The 13,429-nt window shown below is 42.6% G+C and overlaps 1 protein-coding gene across 1 annotated transcript in view; it reads right to left on the bottom strand.

Moving 5' to 3' along the window:
* Positions 1-13,429, bottom strand: part of LOC141787385 (mucin-5B-like) — an 88,406-nt gene that overhangs the window by 49,289 nt on the left and 25,688 nt on the right. Inside the window, exons 21-28 of the mRNA XM_074665676.1 lie at positions 8,178-8,300; positions 7,674-7,850; positions 4,487-4,726; positions 4,201-4,357; positions 1,562-1,690; positions 1,167-1,314; positions 755-798; positions 325-528 (exon numbers count right to left, since the gene is read on the bottom strand). Of these exons, the coding sequence (XP_074521777.1) occupies positions 325-528; positions 755-798; positions 1,167-1,314; positions 1,562-1,690; positions 4,201-4,357; positions 4,487-4,726; positions 7,674-7,850; positions 8,178-8,300 (1,222 nt within the window). The remainder of the gene's footprint in view (positions 1-324; positions 529-754; positions 799-1,166; positions 1,315-1,561; positions 1,691-4,200; positions 4,358-4,486; positions 4,727-7,673; positions 7,851-8,177; positions 8,301-13,429) is intronic.

Below are 13,429 nucleotides of genomic sequence, written 5' to 3'. Positions count from 1 at the left end.
CAGTTTATGTTTCTGAACAAGAACATCATCTATTACAGTTAAAGATTCATTTAATGTGACACCTGCAGTTCACAAGGCGTCTTTTAGAAGCCTGTCAGACCTTCTCTGAGACGCAGCTAAGGTAAGCCTGACGTATAGCCTGACCGGGACCAGGCTCGTCGCACTGGCTAATTTACCATGGTTACCAAGCCACGCTAGCCCGAAGCCTCGTTTGTGGAACCCAACTCTCGCTAAAGTTAGCGAGGCTAACCCAAATAAGCCAGGCTTTGAGCTAAGCCAGCTTCATGGAATACCCCCCTGGTCAAGTTGAGTAGAATACCATACCTGAGGTTGTGGTTTCAGCTGTGCTAAATGTAAAGGGGGTTGATGTTGGGCCAGCAGTTGTAGTCGTTTCACACGGATACATGGTCCTTTCTATCGTATTATTGACCCCACACACAGCTTTTATACATGTTCCCATGCCATCATCAGTATCGTAGATTACTTCCTGATATTTGTAGCGTTTTCCATATATAAAGCATGCGCAGTCTGGGGATAAAGAGAAACTTTGACTGTTTTTGCAATTTTCATTAATGGAAATGCGTATTATATAATGCAGTGAGTGTGTACGTGTGTGAGGATAGATAGATAGATAGATAGATAGATAGATAGATAGATAGATAGATAGATAGATAGATAGATAGATAGATAGATAGATAGATTTAGTCATCATTTGTTATTTAACACTTAAACTTACAGTGTTGATTGTACTTACAATAAGGATTGTATTCGCAGTATATTCCAGAGATCGTACAATTACTTTGATAAAAAAAAAGAAGTGAAATATTCATTAGGACAAACACAATGCTTGAGGGTTGCTTTTTGATCTACAAATGTTATTTTGACCATTTATTACATTATTCAGTGCCCACAGTGTGAAACATTTAAAGACTTTGAATTTTAATGATTATGACTGACAGTTTTTTTGATTTTTAACATGGAAGTGTTCCTGGTTAAAGTTTAGGAAATCAAAAATTCAGCTTGGAATTTCTCTCTCCTGTTCAAAATGATGAAGCATGGGGAACTCACTGAGAAAGAAAGAGTTTGAATCAATGCACTTCATGATGCTGGACAGTTTTATTGTTTGACCTTATATATATTAACTATATTCTATGATTGATACTTACCAAAAATGACAGTTTCTTGATGGAATCACCTCTCCAAGCCTGTAATGGTTGCCCAAGTCATCAAAGCAGCCACATTTCACCAATGGAACACACTTCATGGAGTCTTCATCAAAGTAGGGATCGGTAGGAGGACAATGGGGGTAGCAGCCTAAAAACAAAAGTGGATCTTTAAATTCTTATAAGGAATAGATCTGTATTCACAGTGCTTAACAGTTTGTCTCTTTTCCACACACACAGACATTCAAGTTGTCCATAGTGTATCTACACATATTTCACATACAATTTCTGAAAGTTCCAGGTTGTTAAAAGCTAAGGTGGACCATCTTTTCAGCAATGAAACTCAGCATTTTGTTTTTGGTTGGAAACAAAGTACCCCAGAAATCGGCTGAACGTACCCTCCAAGGCCGGGATGAGTTTGGAGCATTGTCCTGATGGGTTCCTACATGTCTTCATGCAGGGAGCACCACAAGGTTTGTAGTGCCATTCACATTCATCATGAAGGTTGTAGTAGTCACAAAATATAGCTGCAAAGGTTAGAGGTAGTCAACACTCTTATCTGTGTGTGTGTGCGCGCGTGTGTATGTGTGTGTTTGTGTGTGCATGTACAGTGCTTAACAAATCTGTTAGACCAGCAGCCAGTGTGAGGTGTTAGCCTCTGCTGCCCTGAATTACCCCAGACTTGTGATAATAAAAATGTTTCTGTTTCTTTAACGGTTAATCCCCCAGAATGTGCCTGCTCTTTCATCAAAACGATGCATTTAGTGCTAAAACAGAGTTACTGCTGCTTTCTATTATCCATGAATTTTAACACTTAGGGCTCTAATTTCGTAGACCAGGCACAAGCCCGGGGCACCTGCCCTGCGCCGGCCTTTGCCGCGCGGACAGGGCGTGACCTGCGCACTTTGCAAGTTTCCTGCAGTGCCAAGAGAGCTGCGCTTCCATGCCCCCCTCCGCGCAAATGGCAGAGAGGGAGGAGAAAAGCCTTGGGTGGGTTTAACACAGCAGCGAGCTGTCTTCATCAATCAAACCTCTCCTCGCCTTCAAATGCCCTGCGGCTGAGGCGCAGCATCTGATTGGTCTGGCTGATCCCCAGCACTGCGGAAACAGTGTTGGTATCGGAGACGGTCAGAGCCGCTGTCCCTGCAGCAGGTCAATGGACAGCGGGGCGCATCGGAGGACACGAAGCGCGTCAACGTGTGGGCCAGTTCCCGGGACAGATTTAATCTGTTCCTTTGTCATTAATAGGAGAACAAAATGAAGAGACAGTTACACAGCTGGCTTATCCATTCAGAATACTTTTGATCCACCTGCACTCCTGGTTTGTCATCGCCAAATAGCAGAACCTTTGGTGATATACTGTATACTCTCCTGGTGTTGTCGCCTCATCCTCCTTACAATAATGTACTCCATCTTTTTAGATCACGTTAAAAATAAAGACTAATGCCGCGGCCACACCAAACACAAACACGCAAATTTACTCGCGCGAATGGCCTGTCACGCGCCGCGTGAACGCCTGAGTCTCGCCGCTGGACTATTTTGACAAGCTGAGGCGCGAACATGCGAATGCGCGGTACTGTGCATGCGGAGTAGAGAGCTTGTTCATTTAAAGACCGAAAGTCCAAAAGAGCATCTGAAAAACAATGAGCTGTGGTTTCCAAAGCATGACAGGAGAGTGTGTGAAAGCTTTGGAGATCACAATCAATGCCTGCTGCCTCTCCCTGGTAATCCACCAGCCCTGCTTGGCTGTTCCCTGCGATCTCATCCCCGATCCCCCGAATCTCCGACCCCCCGTACCCCCGACCACCCAAACCCCCGACCTATGTTCCCGGAGGTCTCCCTGGGGATAATGAAGGGGTGGAGGAAAGAGAGGAGCACAGAGAGCTTCCATCTTTTCCCTGGCTCTGCCCCTGCCCGCACTCTTTCCTCCTCTCTATCAGGATTAAAACTCCGCTGAGGAAAACACAGTCGGACTCAGTGATAGCCCGTACAGGCAGATCCAGCTGGGAACTAATGTTTTCAGAACTTACATTCAAAACCTGTCTCCTCAGAGACTTTCAACCAAGCCTGCTCCTGTTTTTCCGGTCTCTGTAGAGTACACACGTCGTATCGTATAACTCTGGATGATGACACACCGCACAGATTGTTTTCTCCTCCATCCTCCGGCGGAGTTGGAGCCGGAGCAGGCGGCAGTTGCCCCCCAACGTTGTCAAAACAATGACGTCGTGGGGGAATATTTTGAACTCGAGCGAATTCGCGTCTACCGCCCAAACGCGTGAACACTCCAAACTCGCCGCCAGAGGCGAATTGGCGGCTAAACGCGTCTTTGCATAGACTATGTATGTAATCGCGCCGCAAATTCGCGTTTGGTGTGGCCGCACCATAAAACAGAGAAATATGGGAAATCACGGGTAAATCCTGAGTGACAAACATTTATTTTGTCTCTTTTTTCTTCGTCTTTTCTCTCCCTCTTTTCTTTGAATTGAATGAAATAAGAGAACCAGATATATACTCAGTATCAGATTTTAAGGCTGTTATTGTTTAATTGTAAAATTGTTGATTGCATTAAAATGTGCCTGACACTCTGGAAATCTGCCTCTGAGGCTTTGATGACGTGTGTGCACATGTGCGCCTGTCACCAAATTACAGCTGCGTGGGGTGCGCTCTGCTTTGTGCCGAGGATAGACCAGGTTGGAGCTGGCGAGCTTTCAGCGCACTTTTTTGGCACGAAATTGTCACTGCGCCAACATGAATCTGAGGACACCTCCCCCTGGTGCGCCGTCAACTCCCCCTGGCGCGCAGTCACACCCATCTCTGCGCAGACGGTCAACCATTGTCAGATCGGCAGCGCAAGGCGGTGCGCTGCACGAAATTAGCACTGCGCAGGGTGCACCAGGCTTGCGCCCCCTGCGCTGCACCACGAAATTAGAGCCCTTACTGTTTTATAAGACAGCAGAAATAAGTAAAGCCCATTATTACTCTTCGATTGAAAATTTCATTCCTGAACAGACAATATAAGAACAACAATCAAACTCACGGCACATTTTTGGACTTCTCCATCTCACGCAGACCCCAGCTTCATTACAAGCTTTGGCATAAGCAGCCACAGCAGTGCAGAAACACTCGCAGTCCCCACCAGTGTCACAAGCACAAGTGTCTCTTACACAAGAATCAAAGTAAGGACCAGGATCAACCTAGAACATAGACAAGTGGACTATTAGCATTTTTTAAAGGTACTGGATCACAGTAACTTTGTTTTGTGTGGTCACTTCAGGACATGACTTCAGGGGGTGAGGGTCTGTGCTTGTTATCACCATAGTTACCTGTGAATGGCATGTATCGAAGGTGGCACTGATGATGATGCTACATTGTTTATTTGACCAGGCTGCCCTGTAGCCGTTGGTGGCACAGGGGTCAGGGATCGGTTTGGCATTTGGGCAAGTGGATGAAACCTTCCAACTATTACCAAATTGTAGCACATCAGTGACTGTCCCCAGGGAGGGTGTGGTGAAGTCGTTCTTACTGTTGTCGTCATAGGTTCCACATAGACCACAGACTTTGCCCTAAGACAGTGGAGAATGAACATTTAGCAATAAGGCGCACATTTTTTTCTGAGAGCAGCTGATTACAAAATGAGGGATGTAACAGAAATTACAGGTCCCACAGATGGCATGAGCACTGCTTGTACATGTACTGGTCTTTTCTGGTCTTTCTGACCACCCAAAGCCCACCACTAGTCTCATTCACTCACCCACACACTGATGGCACAGACTGCCACAGTACGTGGCTATTCATGTCAACCAATCTCATTCATACGAATACACACACCGCTGAACAAGTAGGAGCAATTTGGGGGTTCAGTCATTTTCCCAAGGACACTTTATTATGTGACTGCTGGACCTGGGATTAAAATGAATATTGTGTGTATAACAGTGTGGAGTTACACAAGTGGAAAAAAAGATAATGCCCTTCTGATGAATGCATAGTCCAGTAACAAACACGTCTTTTATTTTGAATGAAGCTAAAGTTATAGAATATATGAAGATACAACTATAAAATGCAGGTGGTTAAAGACAAAAGTAAGAAGTAAAAAAAAAAGAAAGAAGGAAATAGAACGGACGCCCAAGAAAAGTACAAAAACCTCAAATTAATACACAGAAATAACACACATCCTCTTCATTACCTGTTACTCTTGCCAGATGGGCAAATTTTTGAGGAATTGACTTTTGCTAGTTTCCTATTTCTTAGTAATGTAAGGGTGCTATTACACTGGCCATCCGTACTGTGCCCTATGGTGGCTGAGAAGTGCAAACCAAAACTACAAATAGCAATTTTTTGAATAAATTGCACTGTGAATGCAGAATGCTGAATGCTGGAGATGAATGACTGAAGATTTTTCTGAAAATGGTTGAATGAAGTCCTGAAAAGCTTGCCCTGAAATGCTGAATGCTGAAGGAGCCTGTCATGAACTTCTGGATAAAGGGAAACAAAAAAAAATACATGAATCAATGGAATGGATTAAACGTTTGGATGGCTAAATTAATTCAAGAATCAAAGGAATGAATTTAAAATTGGAGAAAAATCTTTGAAAATAATGAGGTGACGCCGGGAAAATTGAGGTCTGATCTCTAAAATGCTGTTTAAGTGTGATACTTTGTGTCCTGTGTGTGAGTTTAATCATGTAAACCTATCAGCTGAGGCTCATCTGAATCCAGATGTTGTCATGGTGATCATTGTTTACAAAATGCCATCACTGTGCTGGTGGAGTCTGTTAATTCCCAAGACCTTAAGGATGAAATTATGGTGTCAAACTGCCTTCTATTAAATGGTAGATGCGGTCAGAAAAATAAATAGACCGTGAGAGTCCTGAGACCCTGAGAAAGCTGTTCATGTTAGTTTCATGTCTGTGGACATGGAAATGTGGCCATGACAGCAAGAGACAAATGAGTGATCTTCCACTGATCTCTGAGAAAAACCCTCAGGAATTAACATTGAAGTACATGAGGTGATTTTTTTTTTTTTTTACTTTTCCTGACAGTTGGCCATTTTGTGATTAAGTGCTCCTTCTTTTAGCTGTAAAACCACTTTGCCAGAAGCAGGACAGACTACCTACATTTTGAAACCATATATGTCGAGTTGGGGCAAAAATTGTGGCCAAGGGGACAGATTCTCCAGAAAGTTGAGCGCAGGTGTTTCGCTGCAAACTATATTTGCTGGAGTGTGCTGCAGAAACACGTCAATATTTGCAGAGGAGAACGTACCAAACAGGAAATCAGACACAAAAGTGATCAGAGCATCCATTCATTTTAAAATAAAACTCCATGTTCTGGCTCCCGATCGTAACTCTTATCAAAACTACGTCACTGACACATGCCCAGAGGTCATCAGCAGGTCAGACTCAGAGGAAATCTGACCTTTTGGAGGAGAAAAAGTTCATCTTTGAGGTAAAAAACTTCACAATTCTATTCGACACAACACATCCTTTCTATGCGGACACCAACAGAAAGGAGAAGGCGTGGGCTGAAGTTGCTGAAGTTTGGGGAGGACCAGATGAGCTTAACACACTGATTAATTACCATGAAAGTATGTTGTCATGGGTGGGATTCCTGCAGGAACATGTGGTTCTCCTGTGATCTTGTGATTTTGGGTATCTAGCTGCTTTGGGCGCTGTCCAGCGCTGCACTGCGCAGTGCTCCAGAGATGCATCCAGTGTGAATTGGCGCGCACCTCAAAACCGGGCACACGCTTTATGTGTGAATTGGGGGATAGAGGGCTGTGTTAGACCAAATCGACTTGACATAAGCCAACAAGTAACTAAAACTGTAGTTGTGTTCTCTGTGGTCATCATTGTGCTGACTCTGATGAGACCGTGCTTTTCTTAAACAGATGCTTCACGATGACATAGGTGGGCCATGCGTGTATCTTCAGTCTGGTTGGAGTAATGTGACCAGGGGCTGTATTGGCCAGCAGGGGGGGACAGGTGCTGGGGGGGCAATCGTACTTGAATACTCTGACTGTGAAACCAAAAGGGCCAAGGATCAACAAGCAACATGTCAGACACACCAGGACTCCTCAGTCTGCATGTACGCTACAGCGAGAGCGTGACATCAAAATATGGGGGGGCTGCTGCAAATTTAAATGAAGGCTGCAGTCCAGGCTGCTTATTGGGCAAATCTGAGACCAAATAAGCTAAACTGGGGCTCAAGACTAAGGATTTTTGGAACTGTGGATCAGAGGTTATGTTGTTTCTGCTTAAAGCTCAGTGGGCCATGTTGCTAGCAACGAAAAACTGTCCTGTTTCATCTAGCAAGTTGATGTAAGGAACTTACCTGAGGCTTGGCTATGCTTTGTCCTAACCAGATTCCATTCAAATATTGATTGAAACCAAATTGCCCTGATGTGCATGTAAAGATGTTAACAGCTGCATTCCTACAGCTTAAGCAGAAAAAATAACAATGTCCTGTACAATGTCCTGTACAATGTCAATGACGTTCAAACTTGACAGCTCACCTGGAACTTTGGACTGAGTTTGATGAAAACACTGGTCTTCATGTCCCACATGAGCAAAACCCCTCTCACGATTGTCACCACCATGTAATTACCCATCCTGTGCACTTTTTGGGGGAACACATTCCTGCTGCCTTCAATCACATGGAGCTGTTCATCTTTGAGGAGGAACTGGTTGTCCTGCGGGAATCAACATGAAAGAAACCTTCATTTTGTATCTCATCGCTGTACTGCAGTTCTGTAGAAACCATGAGCAGAAAAATAGTTTCTGCTTTTAATGGAGTTGTAGGTTTCCACTAGGAGAATAAAACATTTTGAAGTTTGATCAGCTTTAAGCACTTTTTTTCCTAACTAATGTATTATTTGACCAATCACAGACTTATTTGTAGCAAGTGGTTAAATGAGTACAGATTGTTATCAAAGTCAGAGTTTGTGAAAAAAAGTTAAAAGTTCAATCAGTTGATCCTGTGTTTGAGGCAGAGGACAACAGAAGTGTGATGCACTTACCCCAACCATGATCTTTAAGGTCTTGGAGCAGGTGGTGCCAGTGCTTCCACATGCTACGTTCTCACTGATGACACTGAAGCTTTTTGAGCCCTGACTTTGACCCTCATCCTCGTTGCAATTGTTCTGTACAAGGCACAGACACAGGATGAATCAACAAGCAGGTTTTTCTACTGGAGTTTCAAATGTGTTTATCAAGACAAAGGTACAGGAGCAAGTCATTGCTGCTTTTAGTAGTGAGCAATAAAAGTCAAAACAAAACAAAACAAAATCAAATAAGGTTTTAAAACAGTTTTGATGCTTTCTGATCAGTGTTGTTCTTGAAAAGAGTATTCACTAATTCTTAAAAAGATGCAAACAAAAGATAAATAAACAAATAAACAATGGTAATAACCTCAGAGAAAAAACAGGCTCTGGTGGAATTTATGACACAGAGTACAAAGGAAACATAGGAAAGACTGAAACATATGGATGTAGATTGACTATTACCACAAGAACAATGAAAACTCTTCATGATAAGCTATTGGAAAGACTTCAGGGCCGGGTCTACCCAGGCATGTATGAGGGGGCAGCCACAAATGTTGAGGGGGCATTGTGCTCCAGCACCTTTTACCATGTCTAAGGACGCGGTCACACTGGCCAACCGTGCCGTGCCTAAGCACGCTTCAGCCTTAAAGCACGTTTGGAATGGCCAGTGTGACCGCAACTGTACCGTGCTCAAGCACGATTCCCTTCAGTGCTTCGGCACGCTTCAGAGAGGTGGGCTTCGGCACGGTTTACTTCATGCACGAGCAAAAGCACGCGGACAGCACGTGCGATCCATTATGTATAATCACCGCAAGCGCATCTCTCGACAATCATTTTTAAAAAAGCGGGGTGTTAGAGGGCTGTGTCGGGCGAAAACAACTTAATATAAGTTCAAAAGTCTCTAAAGTTGTAGCAGTGCTCTCTGTGTCTCATTGTGCTGACTCTGATGAGATAGTGCTGCATGTAAACAAATGCTTCACGATGACGTAGGGGGGCTGTGCGCGTGTCTGATACCCGCTAAAGTCTGGTTCATATAGGGGTAGTGTGACCGCTGGCCGTACTCTCCAGCTGGGGAACAGCGCTGCAGGGGGGCAATCGTGCGTAAGCCAGTGTGACCGCGTCCTAACTGACAAATTCACTCACTCGGATGCAGGTACACTGAGCAAGTACCTTGTAAAGAAGTGTCATCTCAAATGCTTGGCACTTGTTTTATTGTAGTTGTTGTTGTTAGACTAAGGCTGGGCGATATGGCCTCAAATCAATGTCACGATATATTGAGCACCTCACCTCGATAACGATAAATGGAAGATAATTCTAATAATTCCCTTATATTATTAGTACTATATTATTCATATTATTAGTTTTCAACTTGTGAAAAGTAAGAAAAAAACTGACATCTCTTTAAAAAAAGTTTGCATTGCAGTTTTAAAAAAACATTCAGAAATAAATAACTGACATCTAACCCTCTCCCATTCGTCATCAATACAGTGCAGCGTAAGGGTCATTTCATAGTCAACGCAAAGGCATGCAAACACGAACGCACCACGTGTCGGCCTCCCTGTTTTTTGTGCTATGGGGGATCCCATAAGGTTTTTATTTTGGCTTCAAGGGGGGTCATGCAACTTTCATTTGTTAAGTTTTGTATGCTTTTTTGTTTCTTTCTCCAAACTCCACGTCTTTTCTTCATTGTTTATAGTGGCATGTTTATCCTCGCGTCACCAGGCTTGAATGAAAACAGCGGCCAATGGACATACACTCTCACCCAGTACCCCTGGTTTAATGCAATGGTTTAATCCAGGGTGATTTGATTGGTCGTAAAGTACAGTGTGGGTCGTACCAAAGTATGACAAGATGGCACGAGCCGGTAGAAACAAGTTTGGAGGAGCAGAACTGTATTTTGTAGCTCATATGACATTGCAGCTATTACCGGTTTGTTAAATGCTGAATGGCTCTTTAAAGGAGCGCTTTGGAATACTACAAGAGGACACAAAATGGCTGCAATGGGTCCATTTGGTTTAAAACACAACACTGTTCTACAGCTGGGAAGGTAGGAAAGAAAAAAACTTACACCTGACAGTTGATAATGACAGCTTTTATACTCACAGCTGTTTATTTTAAAGACGAAAAATATAGCTCCCAGTATGTCTTTATTTTGCAGTGTCAGAATCAAATTGAAGACGTTTCCAGATTTAGTTTCACAGTAGCTTTGTGAACTCAATACTGACCCCACCTGGCAGAGTAAGGTTTTATATATAAACAATGGCGAAGTCAAATACAGTGCTATTTATTGATGGAAATCGTCATCATTATTGCCCTCTTAACTGCTGGTGTGATTATATACAAAAATGTTGTTTATTGTTGAGGGGGGGTCATACATGTTTCTCCAATCCTTCGGGGGAGCATAACATTTTTTTTGGATGCTTTTTTTTGGGGAAATCTTAATCACGTCCCAACTATACCCCCCTCCTATTATAAACTAAATAACGATCAGCTCCTTATTAGCAATTAAGTATGTAACTACACAAAACTTAATGAGCGAGTTCCTTTGCTTCGCATTCAAACAACCGCTGCTGGTGCCCCGCTAGCAGCGCCCCTCCAGCAGATGAGGCTCTCGGCATCTGCCTTTACCGAGGGATAGCAGACAGCTATCCCTCACAGCGAGCCGGCGGTAGGCCGATGCACTGGGCAGAGCGAAAAGGGGAGGTTGAGCGGAGGCGAGAAACATGACACGAGAAACAGCTTGATGTATTTTATATTTGAGGGGGCAAGCAAGACATTAAGACATGAAGAAGTGGAGCGGAGGAGAGAGGCATGAGATAATAAAAATATATTAAATATAATACATTTTGGGGGATTTAGTTTGAGGGGGCACAACCTTGTGTGCTTAATGGCATAATTAAAGATTATTATAAAATACTGTATCATTAAAATCAATATGAAGGAAATGATCAACAAGCTAAAAGAAAAAAAAAAAAATAAATAAAAAGGAGGAGGATGAGGGGTTTTGGAGGTAACGCCAAAGGGATAACCATTACACGCCCATATACGTTTAACGATTAATACAGATTTGGATACAGATGGAGCCCTCTGTCTGTGCTCTGCGTTCATTTCAGTTATACCAAGGCGTAGGACAGAGTTTAGCCAGAGGGTGGCGTCTATAAGAGGAGCACAGTCATGGAACAGATTACCAGCACAGATCAGAGACAGTGACAACTATTTAACATTTAAAAACAAAGTTAAACATTGGTTGAAAACAAACCAGTCTTGTAATCACACATAATGTTCATTTTCTCCTCCATAACTGCTGATGTAGCTACTGAAAGCTTGATGTTTTATTGTTTTTAGATAGATTGTGAGTTATCTGTTGTTTACACATTGTGTCAATCTTGTTTGTTAAAACTGCGTGTTTTTTATTCTTGTGTCTTGTGGAAAGTGTTGTTATTTTACTTTGTTTCTTCCCGTTTGATCACCTGCCTTAGGACAACGGATGAAATCTAGCTATTGTGCTAATTCCGGCATATTTACAATGACGTGTTTAGCGAAATTGTTGATTGATGTGCACTGTCCTAATCAAATAAATGAATAAATGAAATTTCATCCGTATTTTTGTACGTTTCCATAAAGCTTACAGATACAGACCAAACAGAGCAGTACCACGAGAAACCCTGGCGACAGTGTTACTGTTACTGCCCGAGACACAAAGAAGAAATGACAGTGGCGGAAGTTTTACTGTGTATTTGCGATGTATTAAACAGTATGTTTAACAGCCTCACCTAACATCACCTCCTTCATCGCTGCTTATGGTTTTTCTTTTATGTACATTAATTTGGAGACCGAATACGTCATAGCGTTGAAGGCAGTCCCATTTCAAAAGCTGTCCCAAATGTGGCCGACGAATCCAGCCACCTTATCAGCTGCCACGAAGGACAGAGTCGGTGAATTCTTCACTAGCCTCACATATCCCAACATCCATTGCATGTGAACGCCGAAGATGCTGGACACAGCTGAACTCCAGGAGTACTGGCTTATCCAGATGTGAAGGATTTCTGGCAACAACTGTGTTTATTGAAGAATATTTTGTTTGACTGTAAAAATGTGTTTTTTGGGCTCTTTTCAAATTATATACTGTGGATAAACACTTCTTCAAAGAGGGATTATTTTTTTTATCAACAACTACGGATGCATGCGCAACTTGGGTGAAGAAACACTGCAGAGTATATTGGTTTGTCACCTGACGTGGGAGAGTTAACGTTTCTAAAAACTGAGCACAGAACAACCGTACAATTTGATGCTGATAACAGGTTGAATTTAGTGTTTAAAAACGCCAACTGAATGAATGGAGCTAAACGCTGTCTCTGCGGTTAAGATGTTTGTTCAGCTTTTTGATGACGTAGACAGATAATCCCTCCATAAATCTTCTCATAATTATTTTTTACCGGGAATTCAAAAAATACAATACATCATTTCAGCAGCTTGTATTTTATACTTAAACTCTCATGTAAATGGTGGTTCTGAACTCCATCAATAAAGAAGATAATAATAATAATAATAATAATAATAATAATAATAATAATAATAATAATAATAATAATAATAATAATAATAAAGCCAAGTAAAAAAAAAAAAAAAGTAAAAAAAACCCTGCTTTAAGTGTGTGAGGTTTTGGTTTACTTGTGTATAAAAAGTAGTGTAAGCCTGTGAGGTGAGGGCGGCACTGTGTGACGACGTGGGTGACAAACAGGAAATGCTCCGTAGACCAGACCGTCTCAATTCAGTTTGGCCTTTGTGGTCCACTACACAGGCTACGGAGGCTAGGTCCTCCTAAAGCTGCAGTCTCTGTTGGCTGAAGCCCCTGACTTTCTACACAGCCAAGACCTCCTCCACAGCCGCCATGTCTATTTTTGAGTTTGTTGTTTTCACAAACTTTTGACTCTGGGCTGCCACCTGGTGGATGTATTGGTTAACAGTAATGCTATGTAAAGGACACGTTGAAGTATGAGAGCACCGTTGGTAACATCGTTTGAAAAGGACGGATACATTTTCGTACAAGAAGGGAAGCGAAATGGGCCTGAAGACCATAAATGATCACTGGGGTGGAGGAAGAAGGTGAAATAATACTGAGCTGATATAAACATGCCCCTTTCTTTTCCTGAGTTTTAAAGCCAAACGGCAAGGGCCACGTTGGAAAAGGTGAACTCAAGAGCTTTGAGCCTCCTCACTCAAAGCTA

The sequence above is a fragment of the Halichoeres trimaculatus genome, unplaced genomic scaffold (genome assembly GCF_033239565.1).
Source record: "Halichoeres trimaculatus isolate MK-OKI-2021-1 unplaced genomic scaffold, fHalTri1.1 fHalTri1_scaffold_3, whole genome shotgun sequence".
In the NCBI taxonomy this organism is placed as follows: Eukaryota; Metazoa; Chordata; class Actinopteri; order Labriformes; family Labridae; genus Halichoeres; species Halichoeres trimaculatus.
The sequence above is the reverse complement of the archived record's forward strand: the minus strand, read 5'-3'. Positions and strand labels throughout refer to the sequence as shown.